The following is a 25658-nucleotide window of genomic DNA, read 5'->3' on the forward strand; positions in this document are numbered from 1 at the left end:
AAAATTACAGACCAATATCACTGATGAATATAGATGCAAAAATCCTCAACGAAATACTAGCAAACAGAATCCAGCAACACATTAAAAGGATCATACACCATGATCAAGTGGGATTTATCCCAAAGAGGCAAGGATTCTTCAATATATGCAAATCAATCAATGTGATACACCATATTAACAAATTGAAAAAGAAAAACCATATGATCATCTCAATGGATGCAGAAAAAGCTTTTGACAAAATTCAACTCTGATTTATGATAAAAACTCTCCAGAAAGTGGGCATAGAGGGAACCTACTTCACCATAGTAAAGGCCATATATGACAAAGCCACAGCAAACATCATTCTCAATGGTGAAAAACTGAAAGCATTTCCTCTAAGATCAGGAACAAGACAAGGATGTCCACTCTCATTACCATTCTTCAACATAGTTTTGGAAGTCCTAGCCACAGCAATCAGTGAAGAAAAAGCAATAAAAGGTATCCAAATTGAAAAAGAAGAAGTAAAACTGTCACTGTTTGCAGATGACAGGATACTCTACAGAGAGAATCCTAAAGATGCCACCAGAAATCTGCTAGAGCTAATCAATGAACTTGGTCAAGTTTCAGGACACAAAATGAATGCACAGAAATCTCTTGCATTCCTATACACTAATGATGAAAAATCTGAAAGAGAAATTAAGGAAACACTCTCAGGTACCACTGCAACCAAAAAATACAATACCTAGGAATAAACCTACCTAGGGAGACAAAGACCTGTATGCAGAAAACTGTAAGACACTGATGAAAGCAATTAAAGATGCTAGCAACAGATGGAGAGATATACCATGTTCTTGGATTGGAAGAATCAATATTGTGAAAATGACTCTACTACCCAAAGCAATCTACAGATTCAATGCAATCCCTATCAAATTACCAATGGCATTTTTTAGAGAACTAGAACAGAAAAGCTTAAAATTTGTGTGGAGACACAAAAGACCCCGAATAGCCAAAGCAGTCTTGAGGGAAAAAAACGGAGCTGGAGGAATCAGACTCCCTAACTTCAGCCTATACTACAAAGCCACAGTAATCAAGACAATATGGTACTGGCACAAAAACAGAAATATAGGTCAATGGAACAGAATAGAAAGCCCAGAGATAAACCCACACACCTATGGTCAACTAATCTATGACAAAGGAGTCAAGGATATACAGTGGAGAAAAGACAGTCTCTTCAATAAGTGGTGCTGCGAAAACTGGACAGCTACATGTAAAAGAATGAAATTAGAACACTCCCTAACGCCATTCACAAAAATAAACTCAAAACGGATTAGAGACCTAAATGTAAGACCAGACACTCTAAAATTCTTAGAGGAAAACATAGGAAGAACACTCTTTGACATAAATCACAGCAAGATATTTTTTGATCCACTTCCTAGAGTAATGGAAATAAATACAAAAATAAACAAATGGGACCTAATGAAACTTCAAAGCTTTTGCACAGCAAAGGAAACCATAAACAGGATGAAAAGACAACCCTCAGACTGGGGGAAAATATTTGCAAAGGAAGCAACTGACAAATGATTAATATCCAAAATATATAAAGAGCTCATGCAGCTCAATATTAAAAAAACAAACAACCCAATCCAAAAATGGGCAGAAGACCTAAATAGACGTTTCTCCAAAGAAGATATACCGCTGGCCAAGAAGCACATGAAAAGCTGCTCAACATCATTAATTATTAGAGAAATGCAAATCAAAACTGCAATGAGGTATCACCTCACACCAGTTAGAATGGGCATCATCAGAAAATCTACAAACAACAAATGCTGGAGACGGTGTGGAGAAAAGGGGACCGTCTTGCACTGTTGGTGGGAATGTAAATTGATACAGCCACTATGGAGAACAGTATGGAGGTTCCTTAAAAAACTAAAAATAGAATTACCATAGGACCCAGCAATCCCACTACTGGGCATATACCCAGAGAAAACCATAATTCAAAAAGCCACATGCACCCCAGTGTTCATTGCAGTACTATTTACAATAGCCAGATCATGGAAGCAACCTAAATGCCCATCGACAGACGAATGGTTAAAGAGGAAGTGGTACATATATACAATGGAATATTACTCAGCCATAAAAAGGAACAAAATTGGGTCATTTGTAGAGACGTGGATGCATCTAGAGACTGCCATACAGAGTGAAGTAAGTCAGAAAGAGAAGAACAAATATCCTATATTAACGCATATATGTGGAACCTAGAAAAATGGTAAAGATGAACCAGTTTGCAGAGCAGAAATGGAGACACACATGTAGAGAACAAACGTATGGACACCAAGGGGGGAAAGCGGCAGGGGGTGGTGGTGGTGGTATGATGAACTGAGAGATTGGGATTTACATGTATACACTGATGTGTATAAAATGGGTGACTAATAAGAAAAATATAAATAAATAAATAAACATTTTTAAAAAAGAGAGAGCAAAAAAAAAACGTAGTCAGTGCTTGGGGGCCCTTGTTCTCTTGTTCTCTGTTTACTGTCTTTCCCTCTGTAACCGATTCTAGGTACACAGTTTCAATCCTAGAAATGGTGCTCTAGAAAGGACACAGATTGTGTATGGTGAACCTAGGAGATTCTAGCAGGAAACTGTAAGCTCCATGAAGGCAAAGGTTGGGCCCAGTAACCTTCTAGAACTCTGTTAGGACCGTGTCTGTTTGTTTGTTCTTTATTCATCCATCCATCCATCCGTCCATTAATCCAAAGAAATATTTTGGGGGGCCTATCCCGTGCCATGCCCTCTTCCAGGCTCTGAGAATTCAGCAGAGAACAAGACAGACATGATCCTTCCCCCTGTTATGCTCTAGTGAGGGAGACAGAAAAAACAAGTCAACAAATACATGCTCTAATATGTAAATGAACTAATGACTCTCCTTCAAACCTGGTTTTGAAAAAACAATGAAAGTAACAGGTCCTGTAGGAATTATTAGTGCAAACAGCTACCTTGACAGGTAGCTGACACATTAATGAGCATCTTTTTCTTGAACTGAACACAATTTTGCTGAAATATTCCTTTCAGTTATTCTCCCATTTCAGAGCTTTCCTGAGAAAATGACATGTCTTTTTCAGGTACATGGATGAGGCTGAATTATTCCCACATACCTTTTTTATTTTTGGCCATACCACGCGGCTTGCAGGATCTTAGTTCCCTGACCAGGGATCAAACCCAGGCCTCCAGCAGTGGAAGCACAGAGTCCTAACCACTGGACTGCCAGAGAATTCCCCACATACCTTTTTTTAAATAATTGAAATATATTTGACATAGAATATTATATAATTTCCACATAGCTTTGAATATCAGCCGGTCCCAATTTGAGTTTTATTTAAAGTGGCTGCCGATATCTGGGGGAAAAATGTTTTTTTACAAAGAAATTATCTAGAAATAATTACACTGATGCATCATGCTCTTGCCTCCCCTACCCCTGGAGCTTCACTTATAACTGAAGAAGAATATTTTATAGCAAGGCATATATGAACCAGAGGCTCCATCGGTTTGAACTCAAATCGAGTTTCATCCACTGACATTTTAGTTTCTTAACTATTCTACTGCCTGCAGAGCATTCCACCAGAAGTATAAGCCACATGGCAGGTTGATTTATGGTTCTGATTACTTTATGTGTTTTCCCTGGTCCCCGAAGGTGTGTGCATAATGATTTGCTCTCAGAGATCTTCGACCTGCTACAGTATCACTAGAAAATTCTTACCTCCATGTGCTCTTATACGCCTGTGCTAATTAGAAGCCAAATTATCATCCTGAAACAATCACTCCTCCTAGCACTCTTAACTTTCTTATGATTCAGTGCCCATTTTATTACACAGCTTAACAGACATTAAACATCTTGGAATTTATGCCATTACAAACAATATGGATATTTACTTTGATAGTAAAAGTATCAAAGAGGTTTGAAGACTCTTTGGAGTTTTCCAGCAATCCGAAATCCTAAAACTCTGACACTCAGATTGAAATATTTTCAATCTGTCAAAACCACTGGAGTCTTAGAGGGGAACGTATGTTTTCCCTTCTGGAAGTTTGTCTCTGTGTGTTCTATCTCTGGTATCATGCAAATAAAAGCATTAAGCTGAGAAGAGCTTAAAAACACTTTCAGTGTTCCAAGGACCTTTTATGGAAAAGTTGTATTTCCCCCCAACAGAGAAAAGTAAGATGTGAAAGAATTTTTTCACTCAAAGTTTCCAAAGCACAAACATGCAAAAGTATAGCCTTGGGGAGAGTGGGGGTCAGAGTGGCCTGTGTCCCCGCAACTTCTAGCATAGACCCCCCCCCCAATAATGTCTCAGGTGCCCCAGGGAAAAAGTAAGTGTAACTGCCCCAAATGTCCTAGACTCTGAACCATGATGGTGCATGAAACGAGTCAGAAAACTTGTGAGACCTTGACGGTTCTGTTAATTCTACCAGAGTAATAATGACAAGATTTCCAAGGACACAAACCAAGACCAAAGGCTGTGAGCGCCATCTGGTGGCCATATCAGCACGCCCGAACTCCATTACCTAGGCATGCCCACCACCTCCCCCCAATCTTTTTTTTTTTTTTTAAGCATGATGCCCGCAACCTGGTCTGATGGTAAACAGGGAAATTCCTGTATTTCTTCTTTTGGAGGGATTATTTTTATTTAAGACACTGAGTCTCTATTTACTCTTATAACAGTTATTTTTAATTTAATGCACGTTTTTAAGTTTAAAAAGGGAGCTGCTTCTACGAAAAATGCTAAGAAATTATAGTGGGGCTAGCCAAGAGACATGGGAAAAATGGTGAAAGTGGTATATGAAGGACTGAAGTTTAGGAACTCTCTTCGGGTGGGGTTGCCAGATAAAGTAAGGACACCCAGTTAAATTTGAATTTTAGAATTTCGTTTTAGCGTGTGTCCCAAATATTGCATGGGACACATTTGCACTAAAATATTATTCGTTATCTGAAATCCTATTTTAAGTGAACATCCTTTTTTCCTCCCCTAAATCTGGCAACCTTACCTTAGGAGAACAAAGAAATTGCACCCAGGACTTCCCTGGTGGCACAGTGGTTAGGAATCCGCCTGCCAGTGCAGGGGACACGGGATGGAGCCCTGGTCTGGGAAGATCCCACATGCCGTGGAGCATGTAAGCCGGTGCGCCACAGCTACTGAGCCCTCGTGCCACAACTACTGAAGCCCGTGTGCTTAGAGCCCAGGCTCTGCAACAAGAGAAGGCGCCACAATAAGCCTATGCACCGCAACAAAGACCCAACGCAGCCAAAAATAAATAAATAAATAAATAAAATTTATTTTTTAAAAAAAGAAAAGAAATTGCATCCTTCTCCTTGTCACTTCCGTTTTGATCTATCAAAACAAGCTAGTGGGGCTTCCCTGGTGGTGCAGTGGTTGACAGTCCGCCTGCCGATGCAGGGGACACAGGTTCGTGCCCCGGTTCGGGAAGATCCCACATGCCGCAGAGTGGCTGGGCCCGTGGGCCATGGCCACTGAGCCTGCGCATCCGGAGCCTGTGCTCCACAACGGGAGAGGCCACAACAGTGAGAAGCCCGCGTACAGCGAAAAAAAAAAAAAAAAAAAAAAAACAAGCTAGCTCTTGTCCTGTCTACGGATTGCTTGACATTTATGCCCCAATAAACGTGTCCCTGTGGGAGTACTGAGGCCTGACATCTGAAAAATCACAGGGCAAAGGCCCACAGTGCACCTTGAGGTGGGAATGTCCGGGCCACTCAGAACAAGCAGTCTGGCCACATCAGACCGAGAGGGAGGGGGTTCTGGGCCCAGCTCTCTTTCCCGGCCTCTCGGGTACCTGCTCTGTGGAGGCCGAGGCCTGGCAGCTACTTTCGGGCCCTTACCAACGTTGCATTTGATGGAGAGCCTTCCGCACCCCACGTGTAGACCTAGACCCCTGGAGAGGGGCCCGCCCTTGAGGGGGCTCTGAGCCATGGACTTAGAGGGTGCTCACAGCAGCCATAGATAGAGCCGGCCTGTGGTGCTCCCACCCACGATTCCTGTATTTCCTTTATTTTTTTATTATTATTATTTTTTTGTGGTACACATGCCTCTCACTGTTGTGGCCTCTCCCATTGCGGAGCACAGGCTCCGGATGCGCAGGCTCGGCGGCCATGGCCCACAGACCCAGCCGCACCGCGGCATGTGGGATCTTCCCGGACTGGGTCACGAACCCGCGTCCCCTGCATCGGCAGGCGGACTGTCACCCACCTCGTCACCAGGGAAGCCCCTGTATTTCCTCTTAATAACAACCACACTGGCGTTTAAGTGAGCCTGGCAAGGCTTACAAATGCACACATAAAGATTACCAACTACCTTCCCCAGAGACGGACGAGGGAAGTTGAAGCTAAAACACACCGTGAGGGCTTCCCTGGTGGCGCAGTGGTTGAGAGTCCACCTGCCGATGCAGGGGACACGGATTCGTGCCCCGGTCCGGAAAGATACCACATGCTGCGGAGTGGCTGGGCCCCTGAGCCATGGTCACTGAGCCTGCGCGACCGGAGCCTGTGCTCCACAATGGGAGAGGCCACAACAGTGAGAGGCCCGCGTACCGCAAAAAAAAACCAAAATAAACCCAAAACAAAAGAAAAAAAACACCCCGTGGGTAGTCAGAGGAGAGGACCGTCATAGCTCTTCCCCCTGTGCCGTGTGCCAGGCTTGATCTGAGCACTTGTACACATGCTTACTTATTAAAATACTTCTAACAATCCTATCAGGTTGGGACTACCATCACCCCGCGTGCAGACTGAACAAAAGGAAACAGAATATGGTGTCCTCCTTGTGTTCACAAAGCCCGTTAACTGGCAGAGACAGGACTTGAAGGCCACAGTCCGGCTCCCGAGTCCATGCCATGCTTTACAGCCTCCAACTTCTCACGTTCATTCCTAGAGCCACCTGGGAAGGAGGAACCAGGCAACTAAAGACTGGGTTTGAATCAGACTCCTCGTCTGACCAGCCACGTGATCCCGAGCAGGGGGCCTCGCCTCTCTGAGTCTCAACCTGGCTCCCTTGCAAAATGGGCACATTAATGGGAACGTCAGCCTTCAGCAACGCTGTGACGAGTATCAGTGTAGCATGTGTGAACGGGCTTTGTAAACTCTGGAGTGTTCTGTGAGGTATAAACTACCCTCTATTCTCATTAGCGGGAATTCATTTCATAACCTGCTCCCGGCTCTTGAACTTTGCTGTGCATCCAGTCAGTGCTGGATGATCTGGAACCAACAGCTGGTCTATTTATGGCTGAAAACCCACAGGTCATAGGAAGACAGCAGCACCGGAGCCCCTGGGTGGCCACAAAGATAAGGTTCGTGTCTTGAGGACCGATGACATGGTGGTCACTGAAGGAACAGGCCCCTCCTGCCCCTTCCACTAGTGACAACTGAAAACCTTGGTTTCCCCAACACCCCGATCCAAGATCAGCCCGACTCTTTGCCCAATGTTGGAGAAGTACCAGCGTGTCCTGCAGGCCTGGCTGGCCCCCTCTGACTGTGTGTTGCCTCCTTCCACAGATCAGTGCCCTACAACAAGGCTACAACCAGGTGCTGAGCCAGACCCTGGATATCACCTCCCTGAAGCACAAGGCCGAGAACTTAAGGAGGGACGCCGCCATCACGTCAGGTGAGGCCCTTCTGCATTCAGGCCCCAGAGCTTCTGCCCTCCCGCTGCAGACATCACCAGTCAACCAGCGCACCTGTGCCCGTGACCTGGGTGCAGCCTCAGGGATCACCCGTGTCGGTGCATTAGAGTTCTCCCTCAGTGGAGGTTTCTTGCCACCCAGTTCCGAGGGCAGGGCCTGGTAAATATTTGAGAGAATGGTATCTCTTGGCTACAAGGTCTCCTGAGCACTGGCCCCACCAGGGAGAACACAGGTCGCCTTGTGGCTTGGGTGGTTCCACAAAGCAGCCTGAGTGCAAACTAGAGCATGGACAAAATGGGGTCACTCCTTTAAGGCACCCATAGTCTCACCCATTTCAGCCGAGTGCACTTGGGCCCAAAGGAAACCATTTTCTAATTTGATCAGAGGTGGTTCCCTGATAAAGGGCTTGGGTTGGGAGAGGGGCAGCCAACGCACAGCTGTAGCTGAGCTTTGATTCCCTGGATTCCTTCATTGCTTCCACATGTTTCTTGAGCTCCTTCTAGGTGTCAGGCCCCGTTCCAGGCTCCGGGGAGGGAGAGCCAAGCAAGACAGTCAGATTCCTGTACTCACAGATTTGGGAGGGGGTGACAGACAATAAAAGTAAACGGATGAATAAACAAGCCCACTTCAGAGAGCAGTGGTGCTATGGAGAAAATAAACTGTGTGTCGTGGTGGCCAGCGCTTCAAGGGGGGAGGCCAAGGGGGACCAGCTTAGTGGGTGTGCAACCATGGAACTCAGGTGGGACTTGAACCCGTGGGCTGGGACTCGAACCCAGTCAGAACCCACTATCTTTTAATCGAGATCACGCATCTGGTCTCGGGACTTAATAAAGCTCAGGTTCTTTATGTCTCATGCAGAAAGAATTCAGTGAGAGACAAAGTAAGAAGTGGATTTCTTTAGAGAGAAACACACTCCACAGACAGAGTGTGGGCCATCTCAGAAGGCTAGAGGCCCCCAAATATGGGGCGGTTAGTTTTTATGGGCTGGGTAATTTTATAGGCTAATGAGTGGGAGGATTGGGACAACTCTAATATTTTGGGGAAGGGGCGGGGATTTCGAGGCATTGGGCCACCACCCACTTTTTTTTTTTTTTTTTTCTGTACGCGGGCCTCTCACTGTTGTGGCCTCTCCCGTTGCGGAGCACAGGCTCTGGACACGCAGGCTCAGTGGCCATGGCTCACGGGCCCATCCGCTCCACGGCATGTGGGATCTTCCCGGACCGGGGCACGAACCCATGTCCCCTGCATCGGCAGGTGGGCTCTCAACCACCGCGCCACCAGGGAAGCCCCACCACCCACTTTTTGACCTTTATGCTCAGCCTCGGAACAGTCCTGGTGCTGGTGCGTGTGTCATTTCGCTCATGTGTTACAATGAGCCTGTAATGGGGCTCCAGTTCCCCCTGGAATTCGAATCTTACGCCCCCTTGGACCTAGCCGATTCTAACCAGTTTATGCTGTATCCTCCACGGCTATGTCCTTCTTTTAGAGAGGACCTGTTTCAGGTGGGCAAGGACAAGCCAAGGGCAAGCGAGGCTGCGTGGAGTGAACAGGGGATTGTGGGGCTGGGCAGGGTCGGGGGGTCTGGGTTTTTATTCCAAGGGTGTTGGGAATCCAGTGGAGTTTTTTAAGCCGAAACTGGCATGCCTAGAGACCTGAAGAGGATGGGACCACTCACAGACGAGGGGAGGGAGAGAAGCAGGTGATAGGGAGGAGGCAGTGAGCCTCGGAGGGGCACATCACTCTGAAGGCAGCCAGCGCGTAGCAGGAAACATGCCCACAGCTGTAGAAGCCAGGCACAGCACTGAGTCACACGTGAATCCCCATCTCTGTATGAATCTGTGCTTTTCTTCTGCCTCACTCTGCAACTTAATCACACCCAGCCCCACCCCCTGCTGCCCCCAGGTCTCTGCTTATTCTCCTCCCTCACTTGGGATGTCCTCAGATATTTTCTGAGCACCTCCCCCAGGCTAGGTGCTGTTCTGGGCACCAGGAATGGAAGGATGAACTCGCTGGTCCTCACCTTCCTCCCGTATGTCGGCCAGTGAAACCTCATCCAAGCACAAAGCCTGTCTCAGATCCCACCTTCTCCGATCAGGGAGTCGGACAGACCTGGGTTGGGATAATGCTTGAGATGGGCTGGACCCACTCAAAGTGTGGCAAGCCCCAGAGGGATTTCCAAGTAACTGAACTCTGTCCTGGAGGCAAAGCTCATTTTTAAAATGAAATTCTGGAGCATTTTGTGCTTTATTTCATAGACATTCTTGATTGAAACCTACCACTAAAACTGGGCCTGATGTTCTTTTAAGAAAAGAACCCGGGGCCTCCCTGGTGGCGCAGTGGTTGAGAGTCCGCCTGCCGAAGCAGGGGATACGGGTTCGTGCCCCGGTCTGGGAGGATCCCATATGCCGCGGAGCGGCTGGGCCCGTGAGCCATGGCCGCTGAGCCTGCGCATCCGGAGCCTGTGCTCCGCAACGGGAGAGGCCACAACAGTGAGAGGCCCGCGTACGGGAAAAAAAAAAAAAAAAAAAAAAAAAAAAAAAAAAAAGAACCGTATGAGGTAACCCAATACCACTGCATTTATGCACCCTTCTTCCCACTTTTATTCAAAATGATACTACAATGCAAGAGGGAAGAGATATGGGGAGATATATATATGCATAACTGATTCTCTTGGTTATAAAGCAGAAACTAACACACCATTGTAAAGCAATTATACTCCAATAAAGATGTTTAAAAAAAATGATACTACAGTAATGGAGTAGTTATCTATTGCTGCATAACAAGTTACCCCAAAATGTAATGGATAAATCCCCAACTAATATTTATGATCTCACCCAGTATCTGTAGTTCAGGAATTTGAGAGGGGGGTGACTTAGTTCTCATGAGTTGCAGTCAAGATGTCGGCTGGGGCATAAGTCATGTCATCTAAAGCCTCGGGGGGAGCCGGAGGATCCCCCTTCAGAATGGCTGCTCATGTGGCTATTGGCTGGAGGCCTTAGTCCCTGAGCACACATGCTTCTCTCTAGGGCTGCTTGAGTTTCCCCAACACAGCAGTTGGCTTCCCCCAGAGTGAGTAATTCGAGAGAGAGCAAAGAGGAGGCCACAGTGTCTTTTATGACCCAGCCTGAGAGGAAACAGTCCGTCATTTCCACAGTATCATATTGGTTACCCATGGCAGCCCTATTCAGGTTGGGAGGGGCTACACAAGGCATGAATTCTAGGTGGTAGGGATCATTGGGGCCATTTTGGAAGCTGGCTGCCGAGAAAAATCATAGGCGCCCTGTAACAAACATAATTTAGCCACTTTGTGTTCTTGGGACATATCGCATCATTTGACCCTTACAATAACTCTGTGTGGGACAGACAGTGGGAGGTGAAATAGCTTGTCCAAGACCACCAAGCTAATAAGTGGTAGAGAGGGGTCCAAACTCAGAGGACTGTGAAACCAACCACCCCATCAATAGTGTCCAGCAGTTCCCTCTGCCACACGCCCGTCTCCTGGCCTCTGGAGAAGAAGTCCTAGACCTTCCCTGTGCTGGGACTTTGTTCCCCAGGTCCATGGTTTGGCCTCTCCTCCCAGGTTTGGCTGGCCTGTGCCCACAAGGGGCCCCCAAAGGCTTCTCCTCTCGCTGGTGCTGACTGCCCCTCATTCTCACTGAAGCCTCAAACCCTGTTCCGTGGACTTTGCTCTCATTCCCATTCCTGCTCTGTGACCCTTGGAAAAAGCCTCCCCAGTCCTAGGAGGGCACCGGTGGTGGCCCGGGCTTGGAAAGTCTTGTCCAAACGTTGGCTGACAGCCATGGTGTTGCCAATAATCCTTCCTGCCTCTTTCACCTCCATGAGTCTTTTGTTTTGGTTTGGTTTGGTTCTTTTACAGAGATGGTGTCATCTTTGCAAAGAGACGTGTTAGTAAAGGATGGTCAAGTTCAACAACTACAACAGGAGGTGAATCAACTGAAAAGTGAGAACAAAGAAAAGGATCACCAGCTCGAAGCCCTCAGCTCCAGAGTGAGTGTCGGGTCATCAGCAAATTGTAGCTGCGAAAAGCACAGTGGAGTCACATGACACACAGTGGTGAGATGAGGCCAGTGCCCAAGGACACAGGGAGGGTAGCTGCTGGGCAGGTGGCCAACTTCTCTGAAGCCTTTCAAAGGACAGTGTGTATGTGGCTCAGAAGAAGCATAATAGATTTTCACATCCAGCAAACATTTTCTAACCCCTATTATAAATGAGTTTGTTTAATCCCAGCAACAAACCCACCTATGAGCATATACTGCCAGTACAAAGTTTAACATTAAACAGAATACGATCTCCCTGTGAGCAAGGATGACCACACGGCTGCATCGTGGTCCCAGCACCACTGGATCTCATAACTGTCTTCAAAGCAGAACGTCTGAAGATCCAGATGCAAACACGCAGACGCTCATTTCTTCCTTAGACTTTAGTGTGTGGAATGTCTCTATGGAAGATGAACGTGGTAGGCAAGCAAAGAGCTTTTTACATGTAACTTTGACTCTTTGCAAATCTTGCCTTCAATGCTAACTTTAGAATCCTGCCTCTATAGGATAAGATTTCTCAGTATTTGCATGATGTGCCTGTTTCTGTGAGTCAAGGTAAAACCTCAAAGCTTTCATCTCAGGTGGCAACTCAGAGATTCCCAGAGGCTACCCGATAGCTAGGTCTGCATGGGGCTGGGGTGAGAACAGATCTTGAGGTTCCAAGGAAAAGGCACAATAAGTAATACCTGGTACGTAGTACCATACCCAGTTTGGAGCTGGTGAAAGGCACTGCATGAGCTTTGGGATCAGACAGACCAGGGTCCCATCCCAGAGCTTTCTTTTATTGTAACTTATTTGGCCTCCATTTCCCCATCTGTGAAATGGGGATGACAAAATCGTTTTCTGAGAAGTGGGAGGCTGGTTTTAGTTGTGCTCTTCTGCCTCTGCCCGAGGTCGGCTGCCTGGCCAAGCCCTCTGCATTCGTTTCTCCCAAGCAGAGTGTCTTCCCAGGCATGTGCTATAGCTGTTTAATGTGGTGTGTGTGTGTGTGTGTGTGTGTGTGTGTGTGTGTGTTGGGGACGGGAAGGGGATGCAGAGCTGGTGCTAAGTAGAAGGAATCTGCAAAGACAGCACCTGCTTGGCTCTTCTACCTCCTGAAGTGCATTTGGATGATTTATGTCCCCGTTTCCCCTTCCTCGTTGACCTCAGAATGAGGTCCCTTCTCCTCTAGACTGTGCTGGCCAATAGCACAAGGGCTCGTCACCACCAAGGGTACTGCTTTTGTGAACATTTGATATGCCTTTTTTTTTTAATGACATACATCATGTGTGTTAATTTTAGAAAAATAAGTAGATGACATTGAGAAGAAAAAATAAAAAGAGAGGAGAGGAAATGCTACCTTCAGAAATCAGTGTTAATATTTTCATGTATGTTCTTCCAGTCTTATTTCTATATATTGCCTAGAAATCAATCAATCAATCATTTTATAGTTAATTTATACTATGCACATTTTTTTAATTTTTAAATGCTTACTATTTTCCCGTGCTAATAAATCAACGCTCTTATCATTCGTCTTAAAAGCTACATACATTCTCCTGGATGTACCCAGTGTTATAAAGTGGTCTGCTGTTCTAAACAACACTTGGGTTGTTTCCTCTTTTTTTTTTTCTTCCACTGTTACTGACAATTCTGTGAAGAGCATCCTTGAAACTACAGATTTACTTATTTCTCCAGTCATTGTCCTTAAGGTACATTCCTAAAGTGGGAATTGCTGGGTCAAAAGAAGGCACATCCATCCTTATGCCCTTAATGCCTGTTGCCAAGCCGCCCTCGGGCAAGACAGCTCCGTTTACCCCTCCACACCAGTCGGGGCAGTTGTGTCTTTGAGATGCAACCTGCACAAAAGCCCTAAGATGGACCCGAGCTCACTGGCCCGGCCCCCTCCACCCTCACCGGTCACAGCGTGAAAACATCCCAATTCCTGCACCCTAAGTACCCAGAGTCTACAAAGCTGGATTTCCCCTGCAGTGAAGTTTGCTGGCTTTTGAAGAGGAACTTAGATGCTCTATTCCTCAGAACTCAGGAGAGGGGTGAACTGGGAAGGACTGCAGGATCCCGTGCTCCCATCACACAAATGGTCTCGCCTCTCAGAATTCAGAGGTGTGATTGGGTTATACAGCAGGAAACACTCCTGGGCATGAACACAGGTACTTGGGACCCCCAGCCAAGCCCCCGTGGCCTTGTCCTTTTTCTCCACAGTGCTCAGTGCTGAAAGAAGAGTTACAGAAGGAAGATGCCCAGGAGGAGAAGTGGGAAGCCCAAGAGAAAGAGTTAAAACTCTGCAAAACCGTGCGTTGAACCTCCTGACCCCTAGGTGTCCACTGAAAGCGTAGCTTGTGGCCTTGAGGGTTTTGGAGGGGTTCTTTGGCCCATTAGCTAGCACAAGCTCTGGGGCTTTCTGGGTGTTTGTCTGTTAATGTAGTCTCCTAATTCTTTGATTTGCTGGCCTCAAAGAGATGGGTGAAAAGACCATGGAAAACACACTCTCCCCAGATTTTCTGGGCAGTTGGCTCAAGGCCCCTCATCAGGTTTCCCCTGGGGAAAGGGACGGGAGGTGGCCACCGTATGCTGCTAGAAATTCACCGTGGTCCCTACCCCTGGACTTGTGATGCCCAGACTTTCATGATCCACTGTCACAAGTTTTATCACAGCCCTGAACACTGTTATTAACACAACTCTTCTTGAAGTATTTTTGCTTAAATACATTCAATTTTACAACAATTCATAAAAACAAAATAAAAAGCAAATGTATCACTGGCCTTGTATGGAAGGTGAACATAAAAATGAATACAATGAAAAGATGACCACTCAATGTAAATGTTCACCCCCTGTACCGGCCCGAACCCTCGTGCACATCACCAGGCATACGTTTTCCATCCGTTGGGAAGGACGGTGCCTGGGACGGGGGGAGGAGACGTGTGTTCTTCTCTCTGTCAGGAGCACACTTCTCTGCCTCAAATGAGAAAAAAGAAAAATGTCATTGTTCTTTTCTTCCAAACTGTGCCCATTGTGTCTTCCAAACAGCCCTTATTTAGATTGAACTCAAAAATATGCCCCAAGGAAAGAGACTCTAATGAGTGGATAGGTATCTTGTACTGTTTAATCCAGGATCCATGCTGATCTTCAAAAGAAACTCAAATTTTCCCTCACCCAGCACTTTCATTGCATCCGTTGAAAGAAAGTCTACTTTGCCTCAAATACCTGGAATTGTCCCCCAAGGGAAGGAGTTAACGAATCTCAGACTAGGTTTCTGCCTTAATGAACCGGATGAAATGAGTTGTGAAGTTGACTTCCCTGTTGTTGGAACTCTTTCAGCAAATCCATGACATGGAAAAAGAAATGAGGAAGCTCAGGGTGGAGCTGAAAAGGAGCAGTACCGAGCAGAGCCTGATCTCTATGACGCTGTGGGAAAAGAGCAAGGTATGGCAGGGACAGGTCGGCCTGGGAACCACTCTGGGGCCAGCACTCCACCTGCATCATCTCTGTTCATCCTCACAATGACCCCATGCGGTCTATACTGGTATTAACCCCACTTTACAGTCGGGAAAACTGGGGCTCACAGAGGTGAAGGAAGTTATCCAAGTTCACTTGCATAAAGTAGTTGTGGCAGAACTTGAATCCAGGTCTGCCTGACTCCAAAGCTCCTGTGTGTAACCACAACCCTAGACTGCCTTCAGATCTTAATTGTGAAATTATGTAAGAAAGAATTGATCCATTAAATCAAGTTTGCCAATGATGTTGATCCAACTTAAATTCTCATATTGATTTTTTTTGTCTTTTTGTTCCATCATTGAGAATGTTTTTAAAAATCTCAACATGTTTGTAATTTGTGTGTTTCTTCTTTTAATATGAACGATTTTTGCTTTATATATTTTGAGGCTGTGTTACTAGGTGCATATAAATTTAGAATCCTAATACTTCCTGTAGAGCAAAACTTTAGATCATCATGAAATGTCCCTTTTCATCTCTAGTAGCGTTTCTCCCTTAACGTCTCCTTTGTCATTTAGCTTCATCACTGGCTTTCTGTTGGTTAGAGTTTTCATACCATATCTTTTTCATATGTTCTCTGTCAATTTTTGTCTTAAGGTTTAGACATATGCCTTTAAATAACGTATCATTTTTACAAAATCCAGTTTGACAGTTTTGACTTTTAGTCCATTTATATCATGTAATTACTCGTGTACTGGGGTTTAAATCTACCTTCTTGCTCAATACCAGTTGTACCATCTGTGGTATGTTCCTTTTTCTCTCCTTTCTTGCCTCCTTCTGAGTGGATGGTTTTCTCTTATTCCACTTTCCCCCTCTATTAGCTTGGAAATATTTCACTTTTTTACTATTCTCTTAGTAATAGTAAGACAATAGCATTCATCCTTGACTCACCAAAATCACACATTAATTAAGTTTTTCACTCTTCTACTATTCTCTTAGTAGTCATCCTGAAGACTACAATATGCATTCTTTTTTTTTTTTTTTTTTTTTTTTTTTGCGGTACACGGGCCTTTCACTGTTATGGCCTCTTCGGTTGCGGAGCACAGGCTCCGGATGCACAGGCTCAGCGGCCATGGCTCACGGGCCCAGCCGCTCCGTGGCATGTGGGATCCTCCCGGACCGGAACACGAACCCATGTCCCCTGCATTGGCAGGCGGACTCTCAACCACTGTGCCGCAAGGGAAGCCCTGCATTCTTAACTTACCAAGCTACAATAGTAGTTGATAATGATGCCCTTCTCCTTGACAGTGCAATGAGTTTCAAACACCTTAACTTCACTTACCCCCTCCAGATTTATAAGCCATTGCTGTCATTTTCTAAACTCCTCTTGATACTTAAAACCCCACAAGACATTATTAGTGTTTTTCTATAGTCAGTATCATATCCACACATTACCCTTACTGTTGCTTGTCTTTTCTGCATCTCTGATCACCCACCTGGGTTCATTTTTCTTGTGTCTGAAGAATACCCTTTAATGTTTTCCCTCATTGTGGCTCTGCTGATGACAAATTCTCAAATGTGCCTGTGTGTCTGTCTGGAGATGTATATTTAACCTTCATTCTTAAAACACATTTGACTGTGTATTGAATTCTACAAGGGCAACTCTTTTCTTTCAGCACATTAGATACAGCATTAGATATGTCACTATTGTCTTGTGGCTCCTATTATTTCTATTTAGAAGTCATCTGTAAGCCTAACTGTTGTACCTTTGCATAATCTGTCTTTTTCTCCGGTTGCTTTTAAGATTGTCTTTTCCCTTGATTTCCAGCAGTTTTATTATGGTTTATCTAGGTGTGGATTCAGTTTTATTTACCTCGTTGAGTTCGTAGGGGCTTCTTGAATCCCTGGCTTGGTGTTTTGCCTTAGTTCACGTGCTTGGGCTCTGTACCACACAGGCAGTGGGGAGCTACTAAGGCTTCTGAACAAGTGACTGATGCAATGACATTCGTGGACAGTAATCAGGGTGAAAATGATAGTTACAATTTCTCACATACTAGGAGTTACCTTGAACATTTCATCTCTTCATCTTCACAACAGCGCTGTGATCTAGAAATCATCCTCTCCATTTTACAGATGAGAAAGTCAAGGCTACCAGTTACTAGTTAAGTAACTAACCCAATGGCACAGTCGGTTTTGTCTGACTCCAGGTTCGTCTGACTTCAGTTACCCTGGCGTAGCAAACAGCCACATGCTACTGTTTACACTGAAATTAATGAAAATTAACTAAAATGTTTAGTTCAGTTCCTCCGTCACACCATCCCCATTTCGAGTGCTCGATCCCCAGATGTGGCTGGTGGCTGCCGTATTAGACAACACAGCCTCACTCAGAGTACCGTACCGTTGCAGAAAGTTCTGTTGGACAGAGCTGCCTTACAGCTGGGTAACTCTCACAGTACCGTTAAGATTGCACTGGAAGAAACTAAACTCGAGGCGAGGAGGCCACTTGTCACAGTCCAGCTTGCATGTGAGAGGGGTTGGAGGATAGGCATGAGACCCCCGAGTGTGAGAGAGGGAGCAGGGCGGCTGTTGAAGGTGACTCTGAGGCTTGGGGACGGGAACGGGGGCTGTTCATGCAGAGCACAGATAAGGGCAGAGTCCAAGGCTGGACTTGGCTTTTGCAGCATATGAAAAAGGCTGCTGACATAGAAGTCAGAGCATGTTTAGACCTGGGAGAAAACTAAGGCCCAGAGAGCTTAGATGACTTTTCCAAGGTAACGGAGCTGGGTAGAGGCTCTTCCACTGGACCACACTACTCAGAAGAAAGCTCTTAAGGGCTTTTCTGGGTCTTTTATTACATCCCTGTGATCCCCCTCTTCAGATCCGTAAAAACACAGCCTGTGAATTTGTTTCAGCACAAAAACGTTCCATTTATTTATGAGAGTTTGCCTCATTTCCTGTTAGTGCCAGGGCCCAGGGCTCAGCAGGTGCATCCAAGAATTGAGCAGCTGCGAGGCCTACACTGGCCAGCCAAGGGTAGCGTGGAGCACGCCCAAGCTTACCGTGCGTTGACTGTTACCCAAGCAAGGGGGGAAAAGTAGGCAAGCTTCTCCACTTTAAAGGCCTTCCTTTTCAGGCTGCAATTCTTAATAGACATTGCTTTGGCAAGCCTCCAGAGAGGTTACCACCAGTGAGTGTGCTCAAAGTGGTGACGACAAACAGTTATGATAATAAACCCAATCATAACATTTCCAAGTACCCATCACGAGTTATTAGAACGAGACTGTACGGCGGACATTCCCGTCCACCTTTCATAGGTTACAACAGTACTTAACACTCTCACAGAGCCCTTAAGCACTACTCCAAACATCGAATCCCCACAATAACTCTATGCAGTGATACTAGTATCATCATCCCCATTTGACAGATGAGGACACTGAGTCACGGAGCAGTGAAATAACTTTCCGAGTGTCTTACGGCTTGTTAGGGACCGAGCTGGGATGGGAGTGTGCGGTAGAACATAGTTGAGCCCCGGGTGCAGAGCTCGGCCCTTTCCCGTAGGGGGCAACTCCCTGTGAGTTTGCCTCCACCCTGTGCATGCCTGTGACCCCTGCTGCTGGGCTGCAGCTGTCCCTACCCCTCAGGGACTCCCCCACTGCCATTAGCCCTCCCAGAAGAGTTTCCCCAGAGGGCATGATGATCACATTAGCAGCAAGCCCTCGGTTTCATCATCCTTTCAGGTTGAAGAGAAGCTTCGGCAGGATTCCAGAAGGAAATTGCTTCAGCTGCAAGAAATGAGGAACAGAGCAAACCTCATTAAAGCCAATTTGGAAAGGGCAGTAGGTCAGGTAGGCGTGCTGCAGAGCCCCTTCACGGGCCCGTGCTCTCCACGGAATCCCGCACCCAAGCGGCCGGCAGGGATGAATGAGGAGGAAGACGGCCTGCCTTAGTTCACCCGCTTATTTTCTATACGAAGAAGTGTCTAGAAAGAACTAGAGCTGAGATTCTATCTAGATCTAGAGTCTGAGCTCTTAACCACGATGCTCTACTACTTCGCTATTAGTTACTAAGCTAAGCATCATTTTTCTGTGTTTTGAAGAAAGTTTCGTGAACCTTTGTCCCGCCCCCAAAGGTATTGGAAATGACTCCTGCGTTAGTCCTGTCCCCCATCAGCTGCAGTTCCCCTTCCCCTCATTTCAGATGAAGATCAACAGTTCTCGGGAAACTCAGCAGTATTTGCTGCAAGAAGAGTTACCCCAGCATCTGGCAGAGAAGGAGAAGCTGACCGAGGAAAGGCTACAGCAAGAGGAGAAGCTGAAAGCCAGAGTCAAGCGGCTAATGGCAGAGAAATCGGTAAGGTGGTCCCCGTCCTTCTCTTTACTACTGGAAACTGATGAAATGGGCTTTCCTATGAGAAACAGAGGGCACGTACTTAGATGGAGGAATCTCAGCAACTCCTTGTTGGGAACTAAATTAATTAAAGAGGGTGAATGATGTAGGAGGAATTAACATGAAGCTTGAACCCTAAAACTCAGAGATCAACTTAAAGATCAACTTGAAGAGGCAAGGTTATTGAAATGTCTAGAAATGGTACTTTGTTTATATACCGCAGCTGATTTTATTGATACAAATCCCAGTCGTTACTGCGGGTCCTGGTTTGTGTCTCAGTGAGTGCAAGACCAACCAATAGTATTTCAGTCTTTCTCTTTCTCTTCATGCATATCAGGGGAAACACATGGCCAAAACGGCTACTTACTTTTCCAGAAACCAGCCAATTAGAGGATACTTTACAGTGGCACCTCTCAACGCAAAGGTGTCCACGGATCATATGGGGATGTTGTTGAAATGCAGATTGTGACTCAGCAGGTCTCGGGTGGGGGGAGCCTGGGATTCTGCATTTCTGAACAGCTCCCAGCTGGTACCGATAGCACAGCTCTGCAGACTACATTTTCAGCCACAAAGTCTTAGAAGAAGGTTTTCCCCAAGTTGGCCGATAAGAACCACCTGGGGCTTCCCTGGTGGCACAGTGGTTGAGAGTCTGCCTGCCGATGCAGGGGACACTGGTTCATGCCTCGGTCCGGGAGGATCCCACATGCCGCGGAGCGGCTGGGCCCGTGAGCCATGGCCACTGAGCCTGCGTGTCCGGAGCCTGTGCTCCTCAACCGGAGAGGCCACAAGAGTGAGAGGCCCGCGTAACGCAGAAAAAAATAAATAAATAAAAGCCCCTCCAGGGACTTCCCTGGTGTTCCAGTTGTTAAGACTCTGTGCTTCCGCTGCAGGGGGCGCGGTTTCGATCCCCGGTCAGGGAACTAAGATCCCGCATGCCGCATGGTGCAGGCAAAAAAAAAAAAAGCCCCTCCAGGAGCAAATTTGATGTGATTGTTCAGAGATGAGACCAGAATGACAACAAGTGGAAACCCAAGCTTAGAAGAACATTAGAAGAAAAAAAGAAATAAAACATGGGGAGGGAACATAGGGGGGATCTCTTATTTATAATGATGCTAAGTAGGTAGGAAAGTTGGAAATCTTCCTAGACGTGACTTTGTATTCAAAATGAAATTTTTAAATTCCTTCTCTGCTGAAGCCCTGTAATGATATTTTCCAAGGTACTAAGTAAGTGACAGGGTTTCTGCTAATCCATGATTTGTTCATGTTTCTTCAAATACAAGAGAGGGAGTTGTGATCACTGATAAAACTGCTGTCCTCACCATTCTGGCCACAGGAGCAGTCCTTCAGTGATCTAGGAGCCAAGTGCAAAGGGTCCCGACATGAGGAAGTCATTCAGTGTCAGAAAAAGGCCTTATCTGAGCTTCGTGCACGAATTAAAGAACTTGAGAAGGCCAGCTTGTCAAGTAAGTTTCCTCCTGCCTAGTCACCCCTCTGTGCTGAGAACCATGGGCCCCAGACTTGAGGGTTCACTTTAGGGACTAACCAATTTGCCAGGACCACCATCTTCTATCCCCATCATTTCATAACTAAAAAAACATAGTTATAAAATAAAGATGGGCAGGAAAAAAAATAGATGTGTAGGCATGAGCTCAGAGTCAAGAGCAGGCCTTGATATTAAATAAACAGGATTTCATGAAAAACTCAGAACCTTGTCCTTCTTTTTCTTATTTCACTGTGGCCCAGTGGAAACTTTTTCATAGACGCATGCTGTGCAAGGACCAACCTTGGGGAACTTCCCAGGATAAATACCCTGTTTAGAGGGAATAGGGCTTTCAAGAAACCAAGCTTGCTGCTGGGTGGAGCCCTGGGCTAGGACACAGAAGCCTGGGTTCAAGTCCATCCTCACACCTGTGGCCGAAGGTTCCCCCTCAGTGCCCCCGCCCTGGGAGGCTGCAGCCTCATATGAGCTGTGTGGCCTTGGACAAGTCATGTCACCTCTCTGGGCCTCGATGCCTCACCTGCCAAGGGAGGATGGTGAGCTAATTAGTACTGGCCTGTGGTAAGTGTCCAGTAAATAGCAGCTGTGACTTTTACATGCAGTAACTTCTTCCTGAGCCTTTGTTTTGAGTGTAAATTATTTCTTTTATAGATCACAAGGACCACATGGATGAATCATTTCTAGACTTAAAGACCCTCGGGATGGAAAAAAATGTTCGGAAAATATTGGATGCAAAACCTGACTTGCCAACTTTTTCAAGAGTAGAGATCGGAACGGTAACCAAAGAAACTTTGTCTCTGCATTGACTGACACGTGGGGAGGGTGGGCATGAGGACAGACACTAGCCGTGTGCCCTGGCACCACTGTATACATCATTGGTTCGAGGCCAGGTCCTCCCTGATGGGCTGGCACCTGTATGGACTGGTTGGTGCCTGGCCGTACCACCGATCCAATGTTTGAATAGAAAGGCGGCTTGCCATCATGTACAGCATGATATAGCATTGCACTGATGCTGGCCCGGACAATCTCTGGGCCCTCCTTTTCACATCACATGTTGTATTCTGCAGGAAAGATTCAACAAGCTAATGTACAACATTATGCCATGAGCTTGCCTAACATTTGCTTTTTGCTATAAACTGAAAAACATGAACACATAAAGGGCAGCAGAAGGGAGCCATGATGATTAAGAAGACACAAGTTCTAGAATCAGAGACCTGTGTCCTAATCCCAGCTCTGCAAGCTCTGTGACCTTGGGCAGGCTCCTAACCTTTCTGGGACTTCAATTTCCCAGCTGTAAAATGATGATGGAAAAATTAAAGGAGATCATTATGTAAAGTGCTTATCCCAGTGCCTAGCTCATAGCGAGCACTTTAATAGATGATAGTTATTATTGTCAAACAGTATTTAAAGAGTATTATCCAAGAAAACCTTCCTTTCTTAGGGAGCATAGTTTGTGTTTTCCAGGATTTTCAGAAGTAATTTGATTGTTAGGTTGAAGGTGCCCTGTATCCTAAATGGATGTTTGATCGGGTGTTTGATTGACACATGACAATGGACAGCTCTGATCAGCGTGGCTTGCTGCGGCAGCTGGTCTAAACCAGCTTTTGGAAAACATAATAAAGCCATCCTCTCTGTACCAGCATTTTCTCCTACAATTTTTCTAGACATTTGCTCACACGTCTAGAGATGTGAGTCTTCAGAAACGTGTTGGTCTTCCTGATAAAATCGAACCTTCCTTCTCTGAGGCTGGGAGTGGAGGGACCGTCTCCAGGTGGGGAGATCAGCTGGATCTCATGTCCTGATGGTCCTGCTTCCAAGATTGACCTTCCCCTTGGCAACAAGCCCTCATCCCACCACTGACACCACAGAGCAGGAAACCTCCTAACTCTCAATCCTCCAAGGTTGGCAGTAATTAAACGAAAGAGCAGGAGGAAGAATAGCTGACATCTGTGAACTGCTTACTGTGTGCCAGGCGTTGAGCTCAGCCGGCTCCATGCCTTATGTCATTGAACCATCGTAGCAGCCTTGTGTCATAGTTACTATTATTGTCCCCATTTAACAGATAAGAAAAAGTAAGGCTTCAGGAGGTCAAGTACCTCACCCAAGGTCACAGAATAATGATTGAAGACACACCAGGGGTGTGTCCCTGGTGGTGTGTCTGCTAGCCTGCAGAGACCGGGTGGGGACTGTGTGCTTGGATCCTGTAGCCCAGGCTCTTCCTTAGTGACCCTCCCCTCAGGAAAAGAGGGGGCGTCTGGAGAGGTACAGAGGATGCAGCTCAGGGTAGCTGAAGACACTGAGCAGCATCTCAGGTTCTTTTTGCAGCAGATCTGCCCGGTTTATTGTCATCTTCAGATACCCTCTTTTATTCTCATCTCCATAGATACATAGACAAATATGTCCACTCTTATCTATCACAGTCATTTTGGGGGCCATTATAGTTTTTTAGTTGTTTTGTTTTTAATCTCAGAGGTTTTCAGGGTAGTGCCAACAAATGCTAGGGCTAAGAGATGCTCATGGCAAGCATTAAAAGCCAATTTATTTTTTAAGGAGGCTTATTATGGTTATTTGTAGTCGTTCAGATCAGGTAACCTACTCAGACTGGTGGCCATTCCATGCAGTCATTTGGGCTTCCAGCAGCCAGCTGGCTGGTTGGGGTCTTAGGGAGATGCAGCTGCAAACACTATCTGCATTGTCTCTGGAAAGGGTCTGAAGTGATGCTCACCCACCAGGTTCCAGAACTAGGAGAAGGTTGGGCCAAATTTTGTGAGGGTATGGTTTCTGCTGCACAGAAATGAGATTCCTTTAATAAAAAGGAGGGAGGCTATTTTCCACTTAACCTTCATTCGTTCATTCCACAAACATGCCCACTATGCACCACTCGGTGCCAGGTGCCATGCTGGGCACAAGGAGGGAGATAGTGAGCAAAAGCCGCATGGTCCCCATTTTTCTGGAGCTTGTCCTCTCAACATCAGCGGTACTGATTTTTTGAGCCAGGTAACTCTTTGTTTGGGAGACTGCCCTATGCATCGTGGGGTGTTTAGCAGCATCCTTGTCCTCTACCCACTAGACGCCAGCAGCAATTATGACAACCACAAATGTGTCCAGGCATTGCTAAATGTCCTGGAGGGGGTAGGGTGGACAGAGTCACCCCCGGTTGAGAACCACTGGCCTAAAGGGAAGACAGACGAGACGGTGGCCAAAGAATGGCATAAGTGATGCATCATTTCAAAGGCAGTCGTGCTCTGAAGTGGTAGGAACACAGTCATATAGAAAGCAGTTCACAGAGTCAGACTGGATTTAAAACCAACTCTCTTGGCGTGGACATATATACACACACACGCTACCAAAGGTAAAATAGATAGCTCGTGGGAAGCAGCTGCATCGCACAGGGAGAGCAGGTCAGTGCTGTGTGTCTACCTAGAGGGGTGGGATAGGGAGGGTGGGAGGGAGACGCAAGAGGCAGGGGATATGGGGATATATGGATACATATAGCTGATTCACTTTTTGATACAGCAGAAACTAACACACCATTGTAAAGCAATTATACTCCAATAAAGATGTTAAAAAAATTAACTCTCTCAAATTATTCTTTAGTATCTTTCCAGTTCTTCCATTATTCTTTGGGTTATTCTTCTGGATGTAGAAAATCATAATGGAATGCCAAGAGAGTTTTTCTTCTTTTTTTTAATTTCAGCCTCAAAATGGCCTTTCCAGCCCAGGGTCCATCATGGTCTCTGAGAAGTTAAGGAAAATGGATGTGGCTGACGCTTTAGATCTTAGTGAAAAGCTGGTAGGTATACCCAGCATCAGTCCCCTCCTGTCCAAACCTGCGTGCCCTGCAGATAGTTTAAACATCAACCTCACGTACATGTTTAGTTGTTACAGTAGGTCCACGAGACCCATCTCCTATCCCAGCATGGGCTGGAAATTGCAGAGCCCAGTTCCTTGCAAGACTGGGTAGTAAGAATGAATGTTTATGTCTGTTGTCATTCCCCCTCCACCCCTCCCCCCAATTCTCAAAAAGGCATAGTGTAAATGGATGCGGGGGAAAATGAAAGTCCTACTAAAAGCCCCAAATGCACTCATTTGCAAAGCATGTGTTTCTTCTCTGCAACTGCAGAAAATGAATGAAACAGAATTAAACGTTTGCCTCCTCAAAGGGGCCACCAGCGGTCTTGGGCCAGGCCTCTTACCTGTGAAACGCTTTCTCGTAGTACATGGACATGAGCAAAACCCTCGGGACTTTGATGAACATCAAAGGTATGTCAGGTCACGTGTCCATGAAACACCTCTCCCCAAAAGAGAGGGAGAGAGTCTACCAGCTTCGACAAAGAGACCTGTACCTGGTGTTTGATAAGATCACCCTACTCAAGAACCAGCTGCAGAGAAAAGAGGAGCTTTTGAGACGATACGAGAAAGACATTGAACAGCTCAAATATGGCTCATGTCTCCGGCAAAAGGCCCAGGCCTCCATTCTCCAGGCTAAACCTCGGTGCAGCTGCAGACCCGTAGGGACCAGGACAAGAGGACAGAGGCCTGGGTGTGGAGGGGGGCAGGCGGGATGGTGACTCAGGGCCTGATGGACCCAAGTCTCTGGGCAAGAAAGCAGCAGTTAAAGTACC

At 46.2% G+C, this 25658-nt stretch overlaps 2 protein-coding genes across 2 annotated transcripts in view; both read left to right on the top strand.

Annotated features, from left to right (window-relative positions):
• Nucleotides 1–25658, top strand: part of LOC309807669 (interferon regulatory factor 6-like) — a 1069421-nt gene that overhangs the window by 700022 nt on the left and 343741 nt on the right. The window lies entirely within an intron of this gene.
• The window catches only part of LOC309808883 (forkhead-associated domain-containing protein 1-like), a gene marked incomplete at both ends in the record, with an annotated part of 79345 nt that overhangs the window by 53138 nt on the left and 549 nt on the right, over nt 1–25658 (top strand). The window contains 9 exons of the mRNA XM_082629456.1: nt 7535–7643; nt 11540–11670; nt 13920–14009; nt 15036–15140; nt 18887–18988; nt 20878–20998; nt 21685–21809; nt 24731–24826; nt 25251–25471. Coding sequence (XP_082485582.1) covers nt 7535–7643; nt 11540–11670; nt 13920–14009; nt 15036–15140; nt 18887–18988; nt 20878–20998; nt 21685–21809; nt 24731–24826; nt 25251–25471 — 1100 coding nt within the window. The remainder of the gene's footprint in view (nt 1–7534; nt 7644–11539; nt 11671–13919; nt 14010–15035; nt 15141–18886; nt 18989–20877; nt 20999–21684; nt 21810–24730; nt 24827–25250; nt 25472–25658) is intronic.

The sequence above is a fragment of the Mesoplodon mirus genome (assembly GCF_964341445.2).
Source record: "Mesoplodon mirus genome assembly, chromosome: 7".
NCBI lineage: Eukaryota > Metazoa > Chordata > Mammalia > Artiodactyla > Ziphiidae > Mesoplodon > Mesoplodon mirus.